Source organism: Carya illinoinensis, chromosome 11 (assembly GCF_018687715.1).
Source record: "Carya illinoinensis cultivar Pawnee chromosome 11, C.illinoinensisPawnee_v1, whole genome shotgun sequence".
Taxonomy (NCBI): Eukaryota; Viridiplantae; Streptophyta; class Magnoliopsida; order Fagales; family Juglandaceae; genus Carya; species Carya illinoinensis.
In genome coordinates this window covers 42,976,033-42,995,023 of record NC_056762.1, presented here as the reverse complement: position 1 = coordinate 42,995,023, position 18,991 = coordinate 42,976,033, and the positions used below count along the sequence as shown (strand labels likewise).

At 36.5% G+C, this 18,991-nt stretch overlaps 1 protein-coding gene and 1 pseudogene across 6 annotated transcripts; one reads left to right on the top strand and one right to left on the bottom strand.

Annotated features, from left to right (window-relative positions):
• Nucleotides 1-369: 369 nt before the first annotated feature.
• Nucleotides 370-4,464, bottom strand: LOC122280843 (electron transfer flavoprotein subunit alpha, mitochondrial-like). Of its 6 annotated transcripts, XR_006230049.1 has the most exons (6): nt 3,960-4,459; nt 3,315-3,583; nt 1,786-1,949; nt 1,425-1,574; nt 1,241-1,327; nt 370-598 (listed from the first exon to the last, which is right to left on the bottom strand). XR_006230049.1 is itself a non-coding variant. In XM_043091905.1 (5 exons), exons 1-5 carry the CDS (start codon nt 4,239-4,241, stop codon nt 521-523), a joined length of 864 nt encoding a protein of 287 aa, XP_042947839.1. In that variant the 5' UTR covers nt 4,242-4,464; the 3' UTR covers nt 370-520. The 6 variants fall into 6 exon arrangements, 5 of the variants coding, with proteins under 5 accessions (XP_042947839.1, XP_042947836.1, XP_042947837.1 ...); XM_043091905.1 differs by lacking the exon at nt 1,241-1,327 and having other exon boundaries at nt 370-576; nt 3,315-3,526; nt 3,960-4,464; XM_043091902.1 differs by lacking the exon at nt 1,241-1,327 and having other exon boundaries at nt 370-576; nt 3,960-4,461.
• A 627-nt stretch (nt 4,465-5,091) lies between these two features.
• LOC122282530 lies at nt 5,092-17,390 on the top strand (annotated as a pseudogene).
• Nucleotides 17,391-18,991: the final 1,601 nt, after the last annotated feature.

The following is an 18,991-nucleotide window of genomic DNA, read 5'->3' as shown; positions in this document are numbered from 1 at the left end:
TTGAATAGTGAATTTGGAGATCCTCAATGGGTAGCTTGAGGCGAAGACGTAGGCAGTGGGGACCGAACTTCGTTAACATACTGTGTTTACTTCTCTTTTACCCTTACTCTTTATATTTATGCTTCATTTTTTGTTTATATTTTATATTGTATATTTGATTTATAATTATTAATTTTTAAATACAACTCAATTCACTCCCCCCTTATGTTAGTCATCTGGATAACAACCACCACTCAGATCCCATAATGGGAAACCTGGCTCTAAAACTCATTGTTTATACATTGACATTATGTTGTTTGATAATAATAAATACCTCTTCATGAGAATTTGGAAGTATTGGCTGTATTGCTTATCACGACCTTTGACCAGTTTAAGGCGATTTGAAAAGGGTGATTTTGATTTCATGCTATATAAAAGGACGTTCAAAGAAATGAGAATTTGGAACTTATTATAAACAAGACAGTTCATTCTTAATCTTTCACCTCCAAGGGGGAATCCTGGAAAAGCACAGGTTAGAGGTTTATTTTCTCTCCGGAACCTTCTCGAGGAACTCCGGTATCACCTCAAAAAGATCACCTACAAGTCCATGATCAGCAACCTGCAATTGAAGGGTGTCGTTAGAGGGGAAAAAATCAAACGCAAGCAAAATTGCTATCCCCGAAATCTTGCATCGAAAAAGAGCATAAAAGCAAAGCAGATTTAAGTTTCACAGTGAGTAAAACATTGGGCAAAAGTGTAATGCATCGTCCTATCGCTTTTTATAATTTGCAGTTTTAAGAACCCTACATTAGCACGATAGACTAATTGTAACATGTGTGGTAAAAGTGAATAGTAAATATACTGGTAGTTAATGCTATTGGAAGCATCCTACAATCCCAAAGACAACAAGTAGAAAACCTCTCATGCCAGTATGAGAATTTCAACTTATATACAGATGCATCAGGCACACATATCACCAAAATTTTTCTTTCTTTCTAGGGAGAGAAAGAGGTTCCAAATTCAGAATCATCATAGCTTTCAAGTGCCAACGGACAGCTGGCACATATCTATTTTCCGTGTTGCATAGTGGCAATTAGGAAAACTGAGTTTGAACAATTTTTTTTTATTTATTATCATTTTTTTAACAATTTTAAGACAACGAAGAAACTGGAATTAATGGAATGGAAGGCATATCTGATGAAATCATGTCAAAATATCAAACGATATGCACAAAGTTGGAGATAATAATAATGGGTGTTACCTGGAGATCATTAGGAACAAATCCCGCATCAACAGCAGCACGGGTGGCACCAAGTAAGCAAAAAAATCAACAAAGTTCCAAATTATACTAGCAGTAGAATAAAGAAACAAGGTCATATTGAAAACAATGGCTTGAATAGATTCAAGATGAAAGAACCTAAATTCTTTTTATATGTAAAATGTACCAGCCGCACCAAGTTTCTCTGCAAGCTTCTCTATCATCTTAAAGTTCTCAGCACTTTTCAACCCACGCCCCCCAGTGATTACAATTCGTGCATTCCCAAGATCAGGGCGTTCTGTATCCTGAGATGTCTGCTTTATATATCTCGAATTACCTATAGAATCCGTTGATAAGTACATAATTTTATGTCAATACATGCATGGAGTTACCAGATAAAAGTGATCAGTACAAATCACCCAAGAAATAGTCAAATCTCTATCAATGAAGAACTACAAAATGGGAATTGTTAAATCTCTTCTTTGTATATGTTCAAGTCGGAGAGTGGCCAACAAAAATTCCTAGGGATTAGAAAAAGATAAACAGACCTTCACCAAAGGTTGAGAGAGCAACCTGGGAGATAGGAGCCTCCTTAGATTTTGAATCGGCCAAGGTTGGTGGCACCGGGAAAGATGTGGATCTAATGGTCAACATGCAAGGATTGGCACCAGTGTAGCGAACGGTGCAGAGTGCATTACCAGCGTATATTGGCCTGGCAAATGATTTTAATATTTTTCATGTCAGATAAAAAATCAGCATTCACCTTAGACACACGGTTAAGGCCTAAGAGCGAATTTGCATAATGCTACAGCACAAGAAGCAGCAACTGCTCCACCATAGCAACTTTCGAGCATTTATTTGATTATTGTAGATCTATATAATGAGCTGAAAACTGTCGGTGATTGAGCCTAAGAAAACTTTCTGGCTAAAAAATGAGGCAAATAAGTCAGAGTCACACACCAGAGAGGTTTAAGAGGTAGGTGAAGCAAAAAGATTCTAAAAATTGTTCATCCTTTTCTTTAATAATGTCAAGTGATGTCTGCAAACAATTCTACCAATGTAAATTAACCGACAAAAGATTGCAATGAAAACAATGTAGAGGACATGAATGGCTAGAATTTTTTACTTACAGGTAAATGGAATGGAATGTGAAGCTTGTAGATTGTAGGTAAGACTGTTTTGAGGAATAATGCTTTCTACTTGATGATCAGTTTGCCTTGTTTAAGAGAGTAAAAAAAAACTTCTACATACTGGGAATACTTGATAACCACAATATTTTGAAGCATTTTATTATTTATATATGTGTGCAGCACATCCTCGAACTTCTCAAAACAAGAGCATCCGGTAGCCATGAATTGAAATATTCGGTAATCTAGACAGGAAACATTTTACAGGACACCAGCTAGACCCATAGAAAACACAGATATAGGGACCACTAAAAACAAAAGCAGTAACTACTTATCAAAAAACAAAATCAGTAACTACCCATGTTTTCTCTGTTTTATTTCCTTCATAAGAGCCACAAGAGGGAAAACACAGAGAGAAGAACAGATACAATAATTGTAAAAACGAAAAAAAGAAAAATAGGCTCTTGTCCCATCAGTAGTTCTTCCAAGATTTTGGCAGCACAAAATTTCCAATAATATAACTTTTTTTCCGCCTGATGACCAAAGACCTCAGGTAAGATCCATTAGTTTTTAAAGCTGATATAGCTTTGACATCATAAAGGCTACATGGTTTCATTGCAGAGCTACATGATTGAGGCCAGAATTCAGGCTTTATTACAATATTTGGAATTAAAGAGAATGCAAGTGTCTTGACAGCCCATACAAGAATTTAAGGTCCTGAAAAAGTAGCACTGTTATCTGTCCTATTAAACTTCAGTTTGATAATAAGACCTTTCCCAAGACCTCATCAAGTAGTTTGCCAATATCCAAACAATGAAATGAAGAGAGATGTAATCCGATGCTTGAAGTCTGCTTGGTACTTGATAGCAACATTAACTCACATATCAACCAACAGATGAAATATCTTGAGAAGGCAATGTCAATCAAAGGAGCTAAACCATAGAATATACCTGACAAATAAATCAGACTCAGCTATTTCAATAACATCTGTAATGGGGGAAACATCTAAAAGAGCAGCTGCACGTGGTAGAATGTTTTTCCCAAATGAAACTGAAGGTGCAATTATGTGCGAGTAGTCACCTCTCTGCTGCACTAAATGGACTAGTTTAGCCCAAGGTTCCGCTATTGGATGTGTAAATTTATCTGAATCAGCTACAAGCACCTTTGCAAGAAATAGCATCAGCCAACTTTCAGAATCCCATAATATTATGCCCTTGAACTGTGTTTCAAAGACAAATCAGTGTAAGATCTCAGGATATTGAAGGAAGTCCTAATATATTATTTCTATCCCTGAAGACTATCCAAGAGAAAATCGAATACAATTATTTTTTTGATAAGTAAACGGTAGTAATAATAAGGATAGGCATAGCCCAAGTACACAAGATGGTAAATCGAATACAATTATAAATTGCAGATTGACAATATTCTGGGCTTTTTCAAAGTGAAAATTTCTTGCTGGCCACAATGCATAACTCTTAGAAAATATAGCAATGTCGCTTCAATTTAATGGGCTGTAAAAAGGACCAAAGCAACAGTCCTAATATTCATTCCAACGTTCTGCAGAGTAATGAGGATTAAGAGTGTGCTTTACCTACCTGAGAAACTGAAGGATGGCATGAGGCAGCATGTGTGGCAGCTTCTCGAAGGGAAGGACCTGAGCCGGCCAATAGCACGGTAATGGAGTTGTCCTTGCTTAAAACAATTGCAGCCACTACTGCACTCACAGATGGTGCCCTGATAGAACCAGCTTCATTCTCAGCAAGAACCAGCGTACTAGCCTGCAAAGAAAAAGGACTGTTGACAGTCATTGCCAACTCTAACCTGCTGGCCAGTGAACCTGATTGAAGTGCCCTCTGCACATAGTTTCTTCTTTTCATGTGTTCCAATTTGTGAAGAGAACATGCCTTCCATTTGCTTTTGTCTTTTGGTAATTTAATGTATGTTGGAACATCTAAATTGTCTTGTCTGAGTTGTTTTGTTCTACTTTTTTAGGATTAATGCTTCGAGTGAAAAAATTGAGCACCTCAAATGGCGTAGTAGTCTAGGAAAAAGCTGGTCGAGATGATGCATATCCCTTTATATCAAAATATAGGTATTTGATTCTTTTAGTTCGTTTGTCTTCCAAAAAGTTCGTCCATAATATTTAGCATGCACAATAATTTTCTCTTTAACGGTTTAACCAAGACTCATTGAATCCCTTTCTTATGTAAGGCGAGATAAAGTAGATCATGCTTGAAACAGATAATGTTTTCTGGTGTTTAAACCTCATAATTGTGAAAAAGCTTTCCGCAATGCGAATCTCAAAAAATACAATACTAACTCCCGATCGAGGTTTTAATATATAAATAGATAAAATAACAATTTTAAACCTGGATTGAGTCGCCGAAAAAGCGTGTATAAGATCCTACTTTGATAGCAAGACTACGTTTCCTGTTGAAACCACTTGTCTCGAACAAGGTAGGCAAGATATACGCATTTTGCGGTGCATTTGTGTTCGGAAATCCAGACATCTCCGCCACTATATTATAAAATTGATAATGTGATGCTAACATTTTTGGCATCAATTTCACATGTATTGTAACCACCCTCCGCTCTTTCAGAGCATTGAATTAACATCAAGACCATCGAGCTCAATCATTCCATATTTCCAAACACACGGAGATAGATACATATATGGGCTTGGATTCTTCAAAATAAGAATGATATACACAATCAATTACATCATACATGCATGGTTCAAGGCTCAAGCATAGATATGTGAGAGATAACATACGGACCGAGAAACGGATGCAAGGGAAAGATATTGGAATGTGCGGCACGGAAAGGTGGGTTTCGAGAAAGCTCTGAGCATCGCACGAGTTGCCATTGATTGTCTCAGCTTCTCTCTTCTCTGCGAGATAATGATTAGGACGACGATGGGAACTCGATTTGTTTAGGGAAGGCTCACAACGTCGTCGTACTTGGAGCGGCACGTCAACAAGTGTAGCCTACTGCGTCCGGCTAGAGCTAAATTATAGTCGTTTAGCCAAGTGATGTTAAACAAAGATAAATCAAATGGAAAATTCTATACACCACAATATTATCATCACATTATCACCACGCTCTGTTCTCCAGCACTTGAATATGCAATTCCCTCTGCTTGATAAGCCTATGTCTTGTAGACCTAGGACTACCATAACCAAGCCTTTCAGGACTTCGATCAAGATGGGGAGTTTGCCCAGAAGAAAGTAGTAAAGCTTTCAGAATATGTAGCTGTCGCCACGACTCTGTATATAAATTTTTCAAAATGACTGAACCCTTTTGGTATGATCCCTATTCTTTCCTCGTTCAGTCTAACTACTAAACTGCAAGTTGTGAGTAATATCCACTCTTGGCGTCAGTAATTTTAAGTGTATGTGCGTTCTGATATAAACATGTGTGTGTGTATCCATGTTTTTAAATTTCCTGATTTAAATGAATTATGTTGTTTTTGACATTTTTGTAGTCTCCTGTGTTAGTTTTGCTAGTTGCATTGGAAAAGGTTGAGAGGAGCTCAGGATCACTTATTTGAAGCAGCATGGCTTCAATCCAGAAGAGTGCGGCTCCTGAGGTAATTTTTGAGACTTAAAAAATTAAATAAGTCTATCCAAAACTTAGGACAGAGTGAATTGACGGTTTTGATTTATGTGGATCCAGATGCTACTTGCGCTCATGGATGAAGCTTATACCGGTTCAACCATAGGTGATGGGGGGTAGACTCTGAGTATGAAGATATCAACACGATAGATGTTGCTGTTCCTTTGTTCCTTGACCTTTTAAAGGATGAAAATGATGGCATCTCCGTATGTTCCTTCTTAAGTCACTTATAAAAAAAAAATGTTCCTTCTTAAGTCTCATTTTCCATTTTGCATATGTGCATTTTACTTGCAGATAAATGCATATTCTTGTTTATTTGATTCATTCACTGTATGTTTGTTATGTCCAATTCACTATTTCATATCGGTTAGCTATTACTTACTAAAACGAAGCCTTTCTATTAAGAGGAAATAAATTAAATTGTGTATGGATTCTTTAAACATTTTAGCCATAATATCATTCCATCAGTTGTGACTATATTTTACTTTTTAACTTACATCAAACCTTTTTGTTGGGTTGTCTTGGATGTTTTGGATGCACTACATTAACGTGTAACTGGATTGTATGATTGTTATTTGACGACATGATTTTATTGACTGGATGCTTGAAATTAACTATGTTGTTAATATCATAATTCAGGAACGCCACTGGACTTCTCCTGGAATGGCAACGACGTTACAGGCAGCGATTAATACCTCCCAGTCTGAAAGGCTAAAACAAATCCTTAAAATGGCACCTCGTGTAAAGATTACAACCAGAGTCTCTTGTGTTTAAAGACTCAGAAACGAAATCCAATGAAAAGAGTTGCAACACGATATCAAGGATAACAGTATAAGCAAAATAATCTGTAAAACAGCAAGAAATATGAAAAAGATTAAGGAAATAGAAATACAAACAGAGATTACGTGGTTCGGCCCTAATGGCCTACCTCCACGGTAGGAACAGCCTCAGATATCATTCTTTATTGATGAATCTATAAAGCCAAAATTTCAGAGTAGAAGATGAGCCAATATCGAGCGAAGAAAAGCCACTTCTTCCTCGACAAAACCCTAATTCTCCCTCAACAGATTCACTCCCAAAACACCCTGACGGCCACAATACACATGAAAGCCCTCTCTCGATAACCCTAACATAGACACGCAGGTATTTATATGAAGCATAGATTACATCAAGGCTGAATCGGACGGCTCTTCTTCACTTCCCTCATTTACTTGATACGGCACCGTATAGTAACATGTGCTCTGCACGTGTTTGCATCACTTCATTTAAACATAAGTGCTGCTGCTTCAAAGCCACCGAAAACACTTTAATTTCTGCATGGATCAGTTAGTAACAGAGTGAATTATAATAATTGACACAAATATCACACCTCGGATTCTTGATGTGTACATTGCCATAACGTTGCGTGATGTCAATAATTGTATGTCAATACAGTTTTGAGTCTTCTTTTGACCTTGGTGCTCCTCTTCCACATTGAAACCTCACTGTTTTCAAAAATGATTTGTTGAAGGATCATATCCTTTAGTTGACATTTATGAGATGGATAAAGCTAGTCTGCCGCCTGAAGGTTACCGCATTTGATGACCGCTCGACGTGGACAATATATTTTAGTTCTGACGTGGCAAGTGAGAAAAATACTTTCCCGCTGCTTTGGTTTCTCCCAGTACATACAGTGTCTCCTCCCATTACACACGTCTCCCTCCTTCCCAAGAGGAAATCAATATCCCATCCATCCACCGGCCCCCAACTTCACAGCACCGACCGCCACTCGGCCCATCTCCGGCGATAGAAGGTCCCACACAGTAGCTCAAAAACCTGGAGGAATCCGAAAGAGGGGACCGGAAAACCCATACACTCTGTTTCTGATTCAGCCCCCCGACAATGCCATTCACTCCACGGCAGGTTCAGGTAAAATGATAGTTCACTGCACATTGAGTGTTGCAAAATTTTCGTTGTAAATGTGTATCAATATCCCATCCATCCACTGATTCCCATCTGTGATTTGCTCTCTGTAAATATTCTGCTATAGGCAACTCTGTTTCTTGGGTATAGATTCCCATACAAAATACGTCAAATACGAAAAACTAGCAGTGATTCAAGTTGATTCTAGACTAAAAAAATTAAACAACCCGAACCCACTAACAAGCAAGTCGAAAGCTTTGTGTTTTGGGGAAAAACATTCTGCATCATACGCCTACCTATGGAGAGAATATTAGGAAAAATGGGGAGCAGCACATAGAGTTTACCAGAAATTAAAAAAATAATGAAGAGGGAACCGGTGAACCGGCGATGGTATGGGTTTACGGACGACAGCTTGATCCCTTTTTTGGGTGACGGTGACGGCGCAGGGACGGCTGGGAGGAGACGGCAACCGTAGGGCTCCTGGGTTTGCGTTTTCTGGGTATGAGAATGGCTTCACTCGCACAGCAGATTCATCCCATAAATTTCTGAACGTTCGTTCGTTCGGTTTTTTTTTTTTAATATATTTAATGCCACGTGGCGTGACACGTGGCGTGCCACGTCAGGCGGTCAAAAGCTGCGGTCACAGTGGAGCGGCACAGTAGCGCGACCCTTATGAGATCTATGTGTCTCCTCTACTTGCAGCTTTAATATGTGCATTGATTTCTCTGCTTATGTCAAGGCACGCTACAATATTTCCAGACAAAAGGTTCTCCTATGAGGTGTGTTGTGTGTGTGTGTGTGTGAGAGAGAGAGAGAGAGAGAGAGAGATGACTTTCTGTTGTTTTAGTCTTGATTATCCTTTGTTGCTTGGATATTTTCATGTCAATTTACTAATATGTGATTTTGAAGAAGTAGGAGTACGTATGTCTGAAGAGTTAGTTATGCTTGTAGGTTCACAAAAGACTCATGCTCGCCCCATTTCACCGCTCTCCAGATTTTATTGCACTCTTGAAGGTGGTTTCCAGAAAACAGACGCTTTCTTATTGTACTGATTTTATTTCACTGCTGGTGTTTATGGCCCCCCTACTGATGACTGTTACACGGTAATGCCACAAGGAATTTTCAAGCAAAATTGAAAAGCAGGGATACAAAGTTTGTTAACGCCACCACATATATAGAACATCCCGTCCGAAGGGAAAGGGTTCTAATTTGGAAAATTTTAGGTGTACTTGGCTATGCCTATTTTTAATAAAGCTCTTATTTACTAATAAAAAAAAAAGTGGGAAAGTTTAGGTGTAAAAAGCATTCATTAGGCACTTTGTCTTGAGCTATTTTACAATGTCTAACCCAACAAATATCTCAGCTAATTTTTCTTTTTGGCTTTTTTTGGTCAAAACCTGTGTGTCATATCTCAGCTAATTTTTTCTTTTTGGTAAAAAGCATTCATTAGGCACTTTCTCTTTAGCTGTTTTACAATGTCTAATCCGACAAATATCTCAGCTAATTTTTGTTTTTGTTTTTTGTTTTTGGTCAAAAACCTGTCATGTTTCTCTGTACAATACCAACCTCAGTCTGTGGAGGACTAGCGTTTTTGTTTCGCCCCAAAGAGGGGAAAAGGGATAACCTACACCTTGAACTTGCGAGTTAGAACCAACCTCATCTTATTACCCAATAACGCATAACCAACTTGCTATATTGGTATTTTGACAAAATTTGGTTTTTAAGGTTCTAATTGTTAAAAGCATGGAAAACAATTAAAACAACTCTCCCGTGCTAATGTGGCATAGTTCTTTCTTTCTTTTTGGAGACTTTTTTCCTCTCGACATGCTTCAAGTCTATTGGTTGCTATTGTACTTCTCTTAAATGAATGGTTAGTTGAATTCTTTGCAGAAGCCTATAATGGACAGGCTCGGAGAAGCTTATGACAGCCCTGCAAAGGTCAGTTCATGACCTTCCTAGTAATCAAGGCAGAAAGGTGTCATTATTTGTTCGGACGAGTTATTTCCTTTTTTGTTTTCCTTATATAGACAGAGTTGGCATTACAATTGTGCTGGGCCATTGGGGAGCATGGTGGGGGTGGAGACTCGCACAAAGATGCAGCTCGTGAGCTCTTTGAGAGCTTAGAGCTACTTTTGTATGAAAATCTGTCATCTAGGTGTGAATTACTTTAGCCTTTTCTCTTTGCACTTGTAAGAGCATCCCAATCAACATTTACATACCGATATTTTTCCCATAATTTGGAGAAAATTATAGGGTTTCGGATGATTTGGCTTCTTCATCCCATTTCCTAAAATGGGGTTTGGGTTTCCGATTTGTATAGTAAATCTCCATATTTATGCATCGATTGTACATCCCTAAATTTTTTTTCTCTCTCTTGTCTCGCGGTTCTTTGCTCTGGACAGTTGGATGCCCTCATGAAATCACCTCCTCCCTCGCAAGCAGACCAGTCCGCGACGATTGTAAGTCATCCCTCAACTTTCGGTTTCCTCGGCTGGATTCTCATATTCTCTCTTGCATATTCTATATTTTGGCATCTGAAAATGGCTGGACTTTGTGAGAATTGGGATCCTCCATGGTTGGCCACCAAGCTTCTCTATCTCATTTCATATCCCTCACTCGGTTTCCTCCATGGTTGCATGTATTTGGAGATCTATTCTTGCTCAAAACTCTAGCTTTTTGTATGTATGTAGGTCTGAAAACCCTAACTATTCTTGTTCAAAATTGTTGATGAAGGGATTGAGTTTCGATTTGGGTTGCTCTGAATTTGTTGTTTCGATTATGAGTTGCTCTGGATTTGTTGTTTCAATTACCATTGCTATAAGATTACATATTCCACTGAGATTTGTTGAAGGATCGAAATTATTGCATTTGGGTCTAAAACTTTGTGGTTATAACAAGGAAAACCGTAGCTCAAAAACATTGCACTTGGGTCTGAAACTTGCAAATTAATCTAGGTCTGAACTCAGTTGCTATTCTTGCTCAAAATTGTAGCTCAAAATGGTTGTTGAGATTTCAGTTGCTCTGAATTTGTTGTAAATATTTGGGTTGCTTTCACCTTGTTGTTGAGATTACCATTGCTCAATTTTATCATGCAGATTTTATATTCCAATTTTTATGCAACCAATCTTTATGTAGTTGTATATAGTTGTTCTGGGTTTGGCAAGTTGATAAATCTCCAAGTTTAATTGGCATTCTATTGATTTTTGTGGTTTCTCTGCACTGAGATCTGTTGTGATGTATGTTATGCCTTGATACCGTGCAATATTACTCATTTTTTGCTTGGTATCTCATCTAGGTGTGAAGATGTATGGTGAGATTTTGGACTTCTAGTATCTATCTATTGGGGGCTGGATATCTAATCCTTATTTTTGCACTTGGATACACGTTGAATTTCTTTTCTTTCAGGACTACTCAATCCATATGATATGGCTGGTGGATATTCATTTACCCTTCATTATACTTATAAAATATAAGTGATTTTTTATTATACTTATAAAATATAATTGATATTTTATTATATGGCTTAAACAAGTGGATGGTGCGGATGCAAAAAATAACTATTATTTTGGTTGACTGAGATATTATATTAACTGCAATTGGACCAAGGAAACTGCTTCTATATATACTTCTAAATCTGCTGGTTTTGAATGTCATTTTAATGGATTGGTCTGTGCAGACCCATTGTAGTTGTGACAATATGTACTTTATCATTTTGAACTCAATTGTAATGGATCGTTGAAATGAGACTTGATTGTTGATTGTTGTTTAGCTATAGTTATGCTAGAGAAGACAAAACTTTTAGTTTCGGATTGAATACATATATCAATGTTTCACTCTTAAATTCATGCTCAGTGATTGTTATTTATATTGCTAGGGAAGTGTTTTGACATCTCAGTAATAACCTTTCAAATGACACTTACTTTCTAGTCTCTTAATGCTAATGTTAAACTCTCTCTTGTCCGAATTGCCACATTTCTGGAAAATAAATTGCAACTTTCAGAGTACTAAATTTAGTTGAATATTTATTGTGCTAAACTATTAGACCCTGAGTTATTTTTTCCATTTTCTACAACCTTCGTTTTCCCTATGATGATGTAACTTGGACTATTTAATTGGATGCATGGTATACTCTTGTAGAAAGTTTAAGCATATTCATGGATTCACATGCATGCATATTCATGGATGCATATTAACATACTAGATGCATATTCATGGCCTCTTTGTTGCGAGATAACTCAATTTTATCGTGGGGTCCATTGGCATCTAGCATATATAATCTTGGGTCTAATGAATCTTTAGGCTTTTCTTTTTTTTTTTTTTTTTTTTTTTTTTTTTTTTTTTTTTTTTATATCATGGGGTCATTGCCTAATGGAAAATATACCTAAAAGCAAACTATTACATCATATTAGATATTATTAAAACTAATTTTTTTTCTTCGTAGCATGCAAGTGTTAATTAGGTTGTGATTAACATCATATTGGGTCCTTTGCAGTGTTTCGGATCTGTTAGGGAAGGGGGACTAGTTATTAGGCAATGATGATGGTGTTATAGTGGCCATTAATTCACAAGTGTTAATGGGGTCTCATCAATATGGGGGGGTAATCCTCACCCGAATGTTCATATTGCAATTTGTGGTACTTTCCACAAAAGGCAATTGGGGTTTGGGTGGGATTTTGCAGCCATTTAATGTTTGGCTCCTTTGTTACAGATGTTGTCAATATTTACACCATTCTGAGCCACATTTATTAATATATTTGATATAAATTAGACCGAAAGGGGATGCACATTCTTATGATTTGCATGTTGTTTGGTGTTATGTTGTAATACAATTATAATGTGGAAACTAATCGAACTCGGCTGTGATGATGTTTTGGTTTAAGCATATTCAAGAAATTTAGGATCATTTCCTCAATGCCTAGGTAACCCGAACGGCCAATAAGTAGTGGCAACCGGACGTTGTAACTATGAGTGGGTGGCCAAATTTCCATGATGTCACCATTCGGTTTCTGAGCCGATGACCCTGACTATTCCCCGAACTTCGGTTTCTAACATTTCAATATTTTTTTAGAGATGGATTCACAAGACCCTGGATATATGTACTTCACCAACCTGCTTAGTCAAGATCATCAACTCGACCCCACTTACGGTGGGCAAAGTGGATCCTCTCCTATGACTCTTTGTGACTCTCCACCCCTACCTCCTAACGAGCCTATCGGCTTTAGGAAATCAGTCATGAGTGCGAACTTCACTCCTGAAGAAGACAAGTTACTTGTCTCTGCATGGCTAAATTGTAGCCTTGATGCCGTCCAGAAAATAGATCAAAAATACTTACAACTTTAAAAAAAAATCTTTGAGAACTTACAGCAATATAAAGAAACCACAAATAAGTGGACAATAAAGTCTTTAATACATCGGTGGTCAGTTATTCAAAAGGCCACAAATAAATTTTGTGCGAAACTAACTCAAATTGAAGGGTTAAATCAAAGTGGCATGACTGACCAAAACAAGGTAGAATTTTGTTACTCTTACTTATTTTATGAGAAATTTATTTTTTCTGTAGATGGTTTAACATGGATTTTATTTGTTTACATGCAAGTTTGACAAGGCGAAAGTTATGTATCAATCGTTAGAAAAATGCAGCTTCCAGTTAGAGCATTGTTGGCACCTGTTGAAGAACCAATCTAAGTGGATTTGGCACGCCACAAAGGAGGATCCAAAGCGAAGGAGGATGATATTTCCGACCCTGACTCGATGTTCCGCTGCTACGGAGGATTTAGTTTTTGATCTCAAGACGGATAATGTAATAGAGAATGAAGTTATCGAATTGGACCGGCAAATAGGAAGGAAAGCTGAAAAAGGAAAATGAAAGGCCCAAGGTAGGCAAGCAGAGGAAAATTTTCAACTCAGAAAGATGAAGTATACTCTTTTAGAGGAATAACGCGCTCAAGAGAAAGAGTTTTATCGTTTTAAGGCCGAGAATATGGAGCATGACAAGGAGAAATATGAAAAAAATTACGTCTTGAAGATGAAAGACTAAGGTTGGATGCAGAGATGATGAAAATTGAAGCTGCAAAAAAGCAAAGTAAAATCCGTCAAAAGGACGAGAGACTGAGGTTGGAGGCTAAGAAAGTGGAGCTTGCGAAGAAGGAATCAAATCAGCGCATTATGATGATGGATGTGAGTATCATGCCAGAAATGCAGTGGCTATATTTTGAGAAACTCCAGAGGAAAATCATGATGAGACACAGTCATGCCCGAGATTTGGATTGATTGTATATGGTTGTATTTGTTATTTTATGTTTCGGACAATGATATATGTGTAAAAACTAATGTAAATATTTTTTTGTACTTTCAATGATAGTATAAATTGATATTTTTATGCAATTAAATTGGATGTAACAATTTCAGGAACAATTGTAAATTACCTCAAATATAGTCCATTATTATACTCAAAGAAATACGATGCCAAACTTGATTACCATTAATATAGTCACTACTAACATTAACGAATTACAAATGCAAAGAATATTAACTCAAACATAGTTTAAAATAACATGAAAGAAATAATAGAATATAACGCGACCACGACTAATTTTGGGAATATAATAACCATTGATGTTCAATTAGATCTTCTTAAAACTGATAATGTGTCGAGCTGTCTCTAATATGATGATGACGTTGAATGAAATCCGTAAGCTCAATTGTATGATTGAGCGACAATTCTAGGAGATTGTCATCAAGTTGATCATACTCAATGTTCACACTCTCACTATCATCACACTCATCTTCGTTGATCATATTATGTAGAATAACATATGCTTTCATTATATTTGTTAGTTCCTTCGTTTTAAACATTCAGGAAGGTCCACGAATAATAGCAAATCGTTGTTGAAATACCCTGAATGCACGCTCGACATCTTTTTTTGCGGATTCTTGTGCTTTCACAAAATTTTTCTTCTTATTCCCATTTGGTGATGGAATCTTCTTCACAAAAGTTCGCCACTTGGAATAAATTCCATCAGCAAGGTAATACCCCATGGTATAGTCGTTGCCATTGATTGTGTAATTGACTGGAGGAGCACGCCCTCGGACAAATTCCATGAAAATAAAATATCTCTTTAGCACATTAATGTCGTTATGTGAACCAGACATACCAAAAAATGCATGCCATATCCAGAGATCATATGAAACAAATGCTTCTAAAATAATAGTAGGTTCACGGATGTGGCCAGAGTACATACATTTTCAGGCTGCGGGACAATTTTTTCACTTCCAATGCATACAGTCAATGCTTCCCAGCATTCTAGGGAATCCTCGTTGTTCAACAACAGCAAGCAATTGGGTAATATCGTTGGCATTTGAAAACTGCAGATATTCATCTGAAAAAACACTTACTATTATCTCAGAGAATTTTTTAAGGCTCTCCATTATGGTGCTTTCACTAATACGTATGTATTCATCCATAAAATCTCCAGTAACCCCATACGCCATCATTCTAAGTGCTGCAGTTATCTTTTGCATAGAAGATAAACCGAGTCTTCCGGCATTATCTATTCTCTGGATGAAATACGGCTCGTAAGACTCTACCTCATTTAGAATACAGAGAAATAGGGGACGGCTCATCCGAAATCTCCTTCGAAATAGATTCGAAGGATATACTGGATTTTCTGCAAAATAATCACAAAATAGGCGCTCGTGCCCCTGAATATGATCACATCGAATAAACTTGTGACGTTGACAATTGTCACGATACCTTGATGACTATCCATCGGCCTCCTCATTAAGAACAACATCGCTATTATCTTCAGAGGATACGTATGTCAACAATTTGTAAAAGAAGGTACGAGTCATTTGATGAAGGAAGTGGGAGATCATGGGAGACTATTGAATTTCGGTTCTATAGATCAAATAAAATAAGAGTTTGTGATAATGTGAATGTTAGCAATATGTGTATTTATGGAGGAAAAAGTTACCGTTACATATAGGACAAAAAATGTTACCGTTTGAGAGAATACAAAAAAAGTTACCATTAGAGAAAAGATAAAAAATGTTACCGTTACAAAAATGAGTGGAAATTTTATATTAAATACGTGGCTAGGTATTGCCATTAGAAAAATGGATAAAGAGTATTAAATAAAAAAATTTGGCCATCACATTAGAAAATACATTAATTAAAAAAATACTATTTTTATAATACGAATTTTGGTTTTAAAAAAAATAATGTATTGGATAGTCAAAACTGTATAAATATTTAATAGAAAGTGATATTTGAAAAAAAGATAATAAGATAAAAGATATAGTAGTTAAGATTGTAAATAGAAGAGAGAGAAAAAAGTAATAAAAAATAGAGAAATGTTATTTAATAGAATAGATATAGGGATAAAAAAATAGGATATAGAAGATTTTTAAAAGATGAATAAAATTTAAAGATAAATTTAAAAAACATGTAAATTTAAGTTAAATTATAAAAATGAAAATAAAGAATAGATGAAAATGCTCCAATGATTGGCTGTACTATATTTGTTACATTGTGCTGACTCCTATGTCCTTGTTCCCTTGGGCAGTCGTCTAGGCGCAGGAGTCAGCCCTGAGCTCTGATGGTGAAACTTCCAGAAAGTCATCACAGTGTAGGCTTTTATGTTTTGTTGTAACAGCTATTGCAAAGCTTGCTACGCATCACCGTGAATTACTGCCAAGGGCACGTGTTTCCTTGGGCAAGGTCTGTTTAGAGATAGAAGGCAGGAGTATTTAATGCTGTCTAAAGTTGTTTTTTAAATCAACTCACATTTGCTTGAATATGCATCCTAAGGTAGCTGGATCCCAAATCTCAGATGTAAGGGTTTGGAGGCGTGCTCGTGATTATTTGGGCTTGATGAATGAACCTGCAATTTGTTTATCTGTTTTGGGTCCTTCACGACCTTCATGTGGATACGCACAGAACCCAGGAACTGTGAACTGGAGTGAAGGTGGCACTAAGTTAATTGCGCATATTCCATTTTACAGTCTCGGTGAACAAGAAGGTCAGGGATACTGCATATAATACTTGCTTTGGGAAAAATATAGATTTTTTTTGTATGCAGTTAATGCTTCGTGACAAAACCCTGTCCTTTGACAGGTTTCAAACAGACGGTCTTGTTCTTTTTCCTTTTTTTTTTTTTTTCTAGTCGAACTGCATTGTAACTAGTGAAATTTGGGAAAATGATCTATAAACATCTTTTTTGTTTACGTGAGTGCATATGCGCATGCTGCTGGGAGGAATTCTAAACCAACCGTTGACACGTGCCATTTTGCTTATATGTTCTAATCCATTGTTCCATTCCAATTTAATTTAATTAGATTTGTTTATAAATAGTTTCTTGTAGTTTGCTGCTTACTATTTATGTTTCCTTTGTTACAGTTCCTCCCTTCCATGATTTTTCATTTTCAGATATCCTTCCTAGAAGATGAAGGAGGCTTTGTTGCTGGAAGAGGTGGACTCTGGAATAAGATCCTTTGGAGTTCCACTTTATGAAGTGACCCCTTCTTTTCTAATGTCACCACTAAATCCTTGTTTGTATCATATCAGAGAATATACTAAGACCAAATACTTAGATTGCAAATAATAAGTATAAATAAAGAAAATGTTCTTATCTTTCAAGCTTCCAGCCTTCCAATCATACGGTAATAGACATAAAGATACATTTACACCTAATTGTCTTAAGTACAGTGAGCTCTTAATTATATGAAAATCTCTATTTACAAGTCAGTGTATGATCTGATTTATAAGGTAAATTTTCAATCTTATAAATTAAATCTTGTTGCATAAGTAGTATAAATGGTATGTTCCCTACACTGGCTTGTAAATAGAATATTGTAAGTAAATGGATGACAATTCTTGCATACATGGACATCAAGCTCCTGCTTTCTTGTTCATCTAAAGATAAATATTGTACTGTTGATCATTATATATCTTATTGGCTATCGCAATATATTTGATAGCTAGCATTCTAAAGGATGCAATAAACAAGTCATGACCAAGATAGATGGTATGCATGCATGTGTATGCACCATGTTTATACTTACATACGTACATATACATACACACACGCATGCGTATCTATATTTAAAACCCGAATTTACTTTCTATAGTGTTTTCGTCTAACTTTTTTTTTCCATTTTGCCCTTAATTTTTTTTGAAAATTACGATGGCTTTAATTTTACTTTTCTTTTGCCGACAGACATTTTGGTCTTTTAACATTCTGACTGCCCGATTTTGTTTTCCTATTTTGTTTTTAATTTTGCCCCTTAGCAATTCTACTAGGTACAACCGGCCTTGCGGAACTGGCGTGTAACCGCATCAGCTTTTGTCAGTAATTTAAAGAAAAAAAAATGAAATGATATGAAAGCAAGAAGCTTTCGATGGAAGAATAACCTGTATATGAACCAAAACCAACGACTAAAGAAGAATAGCTTAAGAAAGTAGAAATGACTGGACTGAAATATAGAAGGAATGACTACGACTAAAGGAAGAATGAAGAATAACGACTAAAACTCATTTTTTCAGGGCATTTTAAGTGGCTGAAAAATGCCCAAATCCATTTCTACAGATGTTGACCAGTGACTGAAAACACCCAAACCAGTGCAGCATTTCGACTAAAGAACGCCAAACTTTTTAAGTAAGAAGTTTAGAAAAATCCATTTTGAACTCTGCTCGTATTCCAATGACATCAACTAGTTAAAATCTTACATTTAACCCAATTTTATGCTTCAAAGTGAATGCCTTGAACTAAACCATCAGTCTGAAACTCTAAACTACTATGCATAAACCCACGACAATACTGCAGGTCAACCACAAACTCGAAAAAAAAAAAAAAAAAAAAAAAAAAAAAAAAATCAACGGCCACATCTTCCAATTGAGCATCCTTCCAGATTCATCATTCTACTTTCAATCCCACTAAGGACCCCAAAACCCAGAAATGTCGGTAATCTTGGAATGCTTGAAAGCTCAACGGATAAAATTAATAAAGAGAGAGAGATGGGAAATGAAATATAGAGTAGGAAGAAAAAATGAATATTTTTTATTAAAATATGTTCCCGTGTAGATTCCTCTAAGTTCGGTTGCATAAAGAGT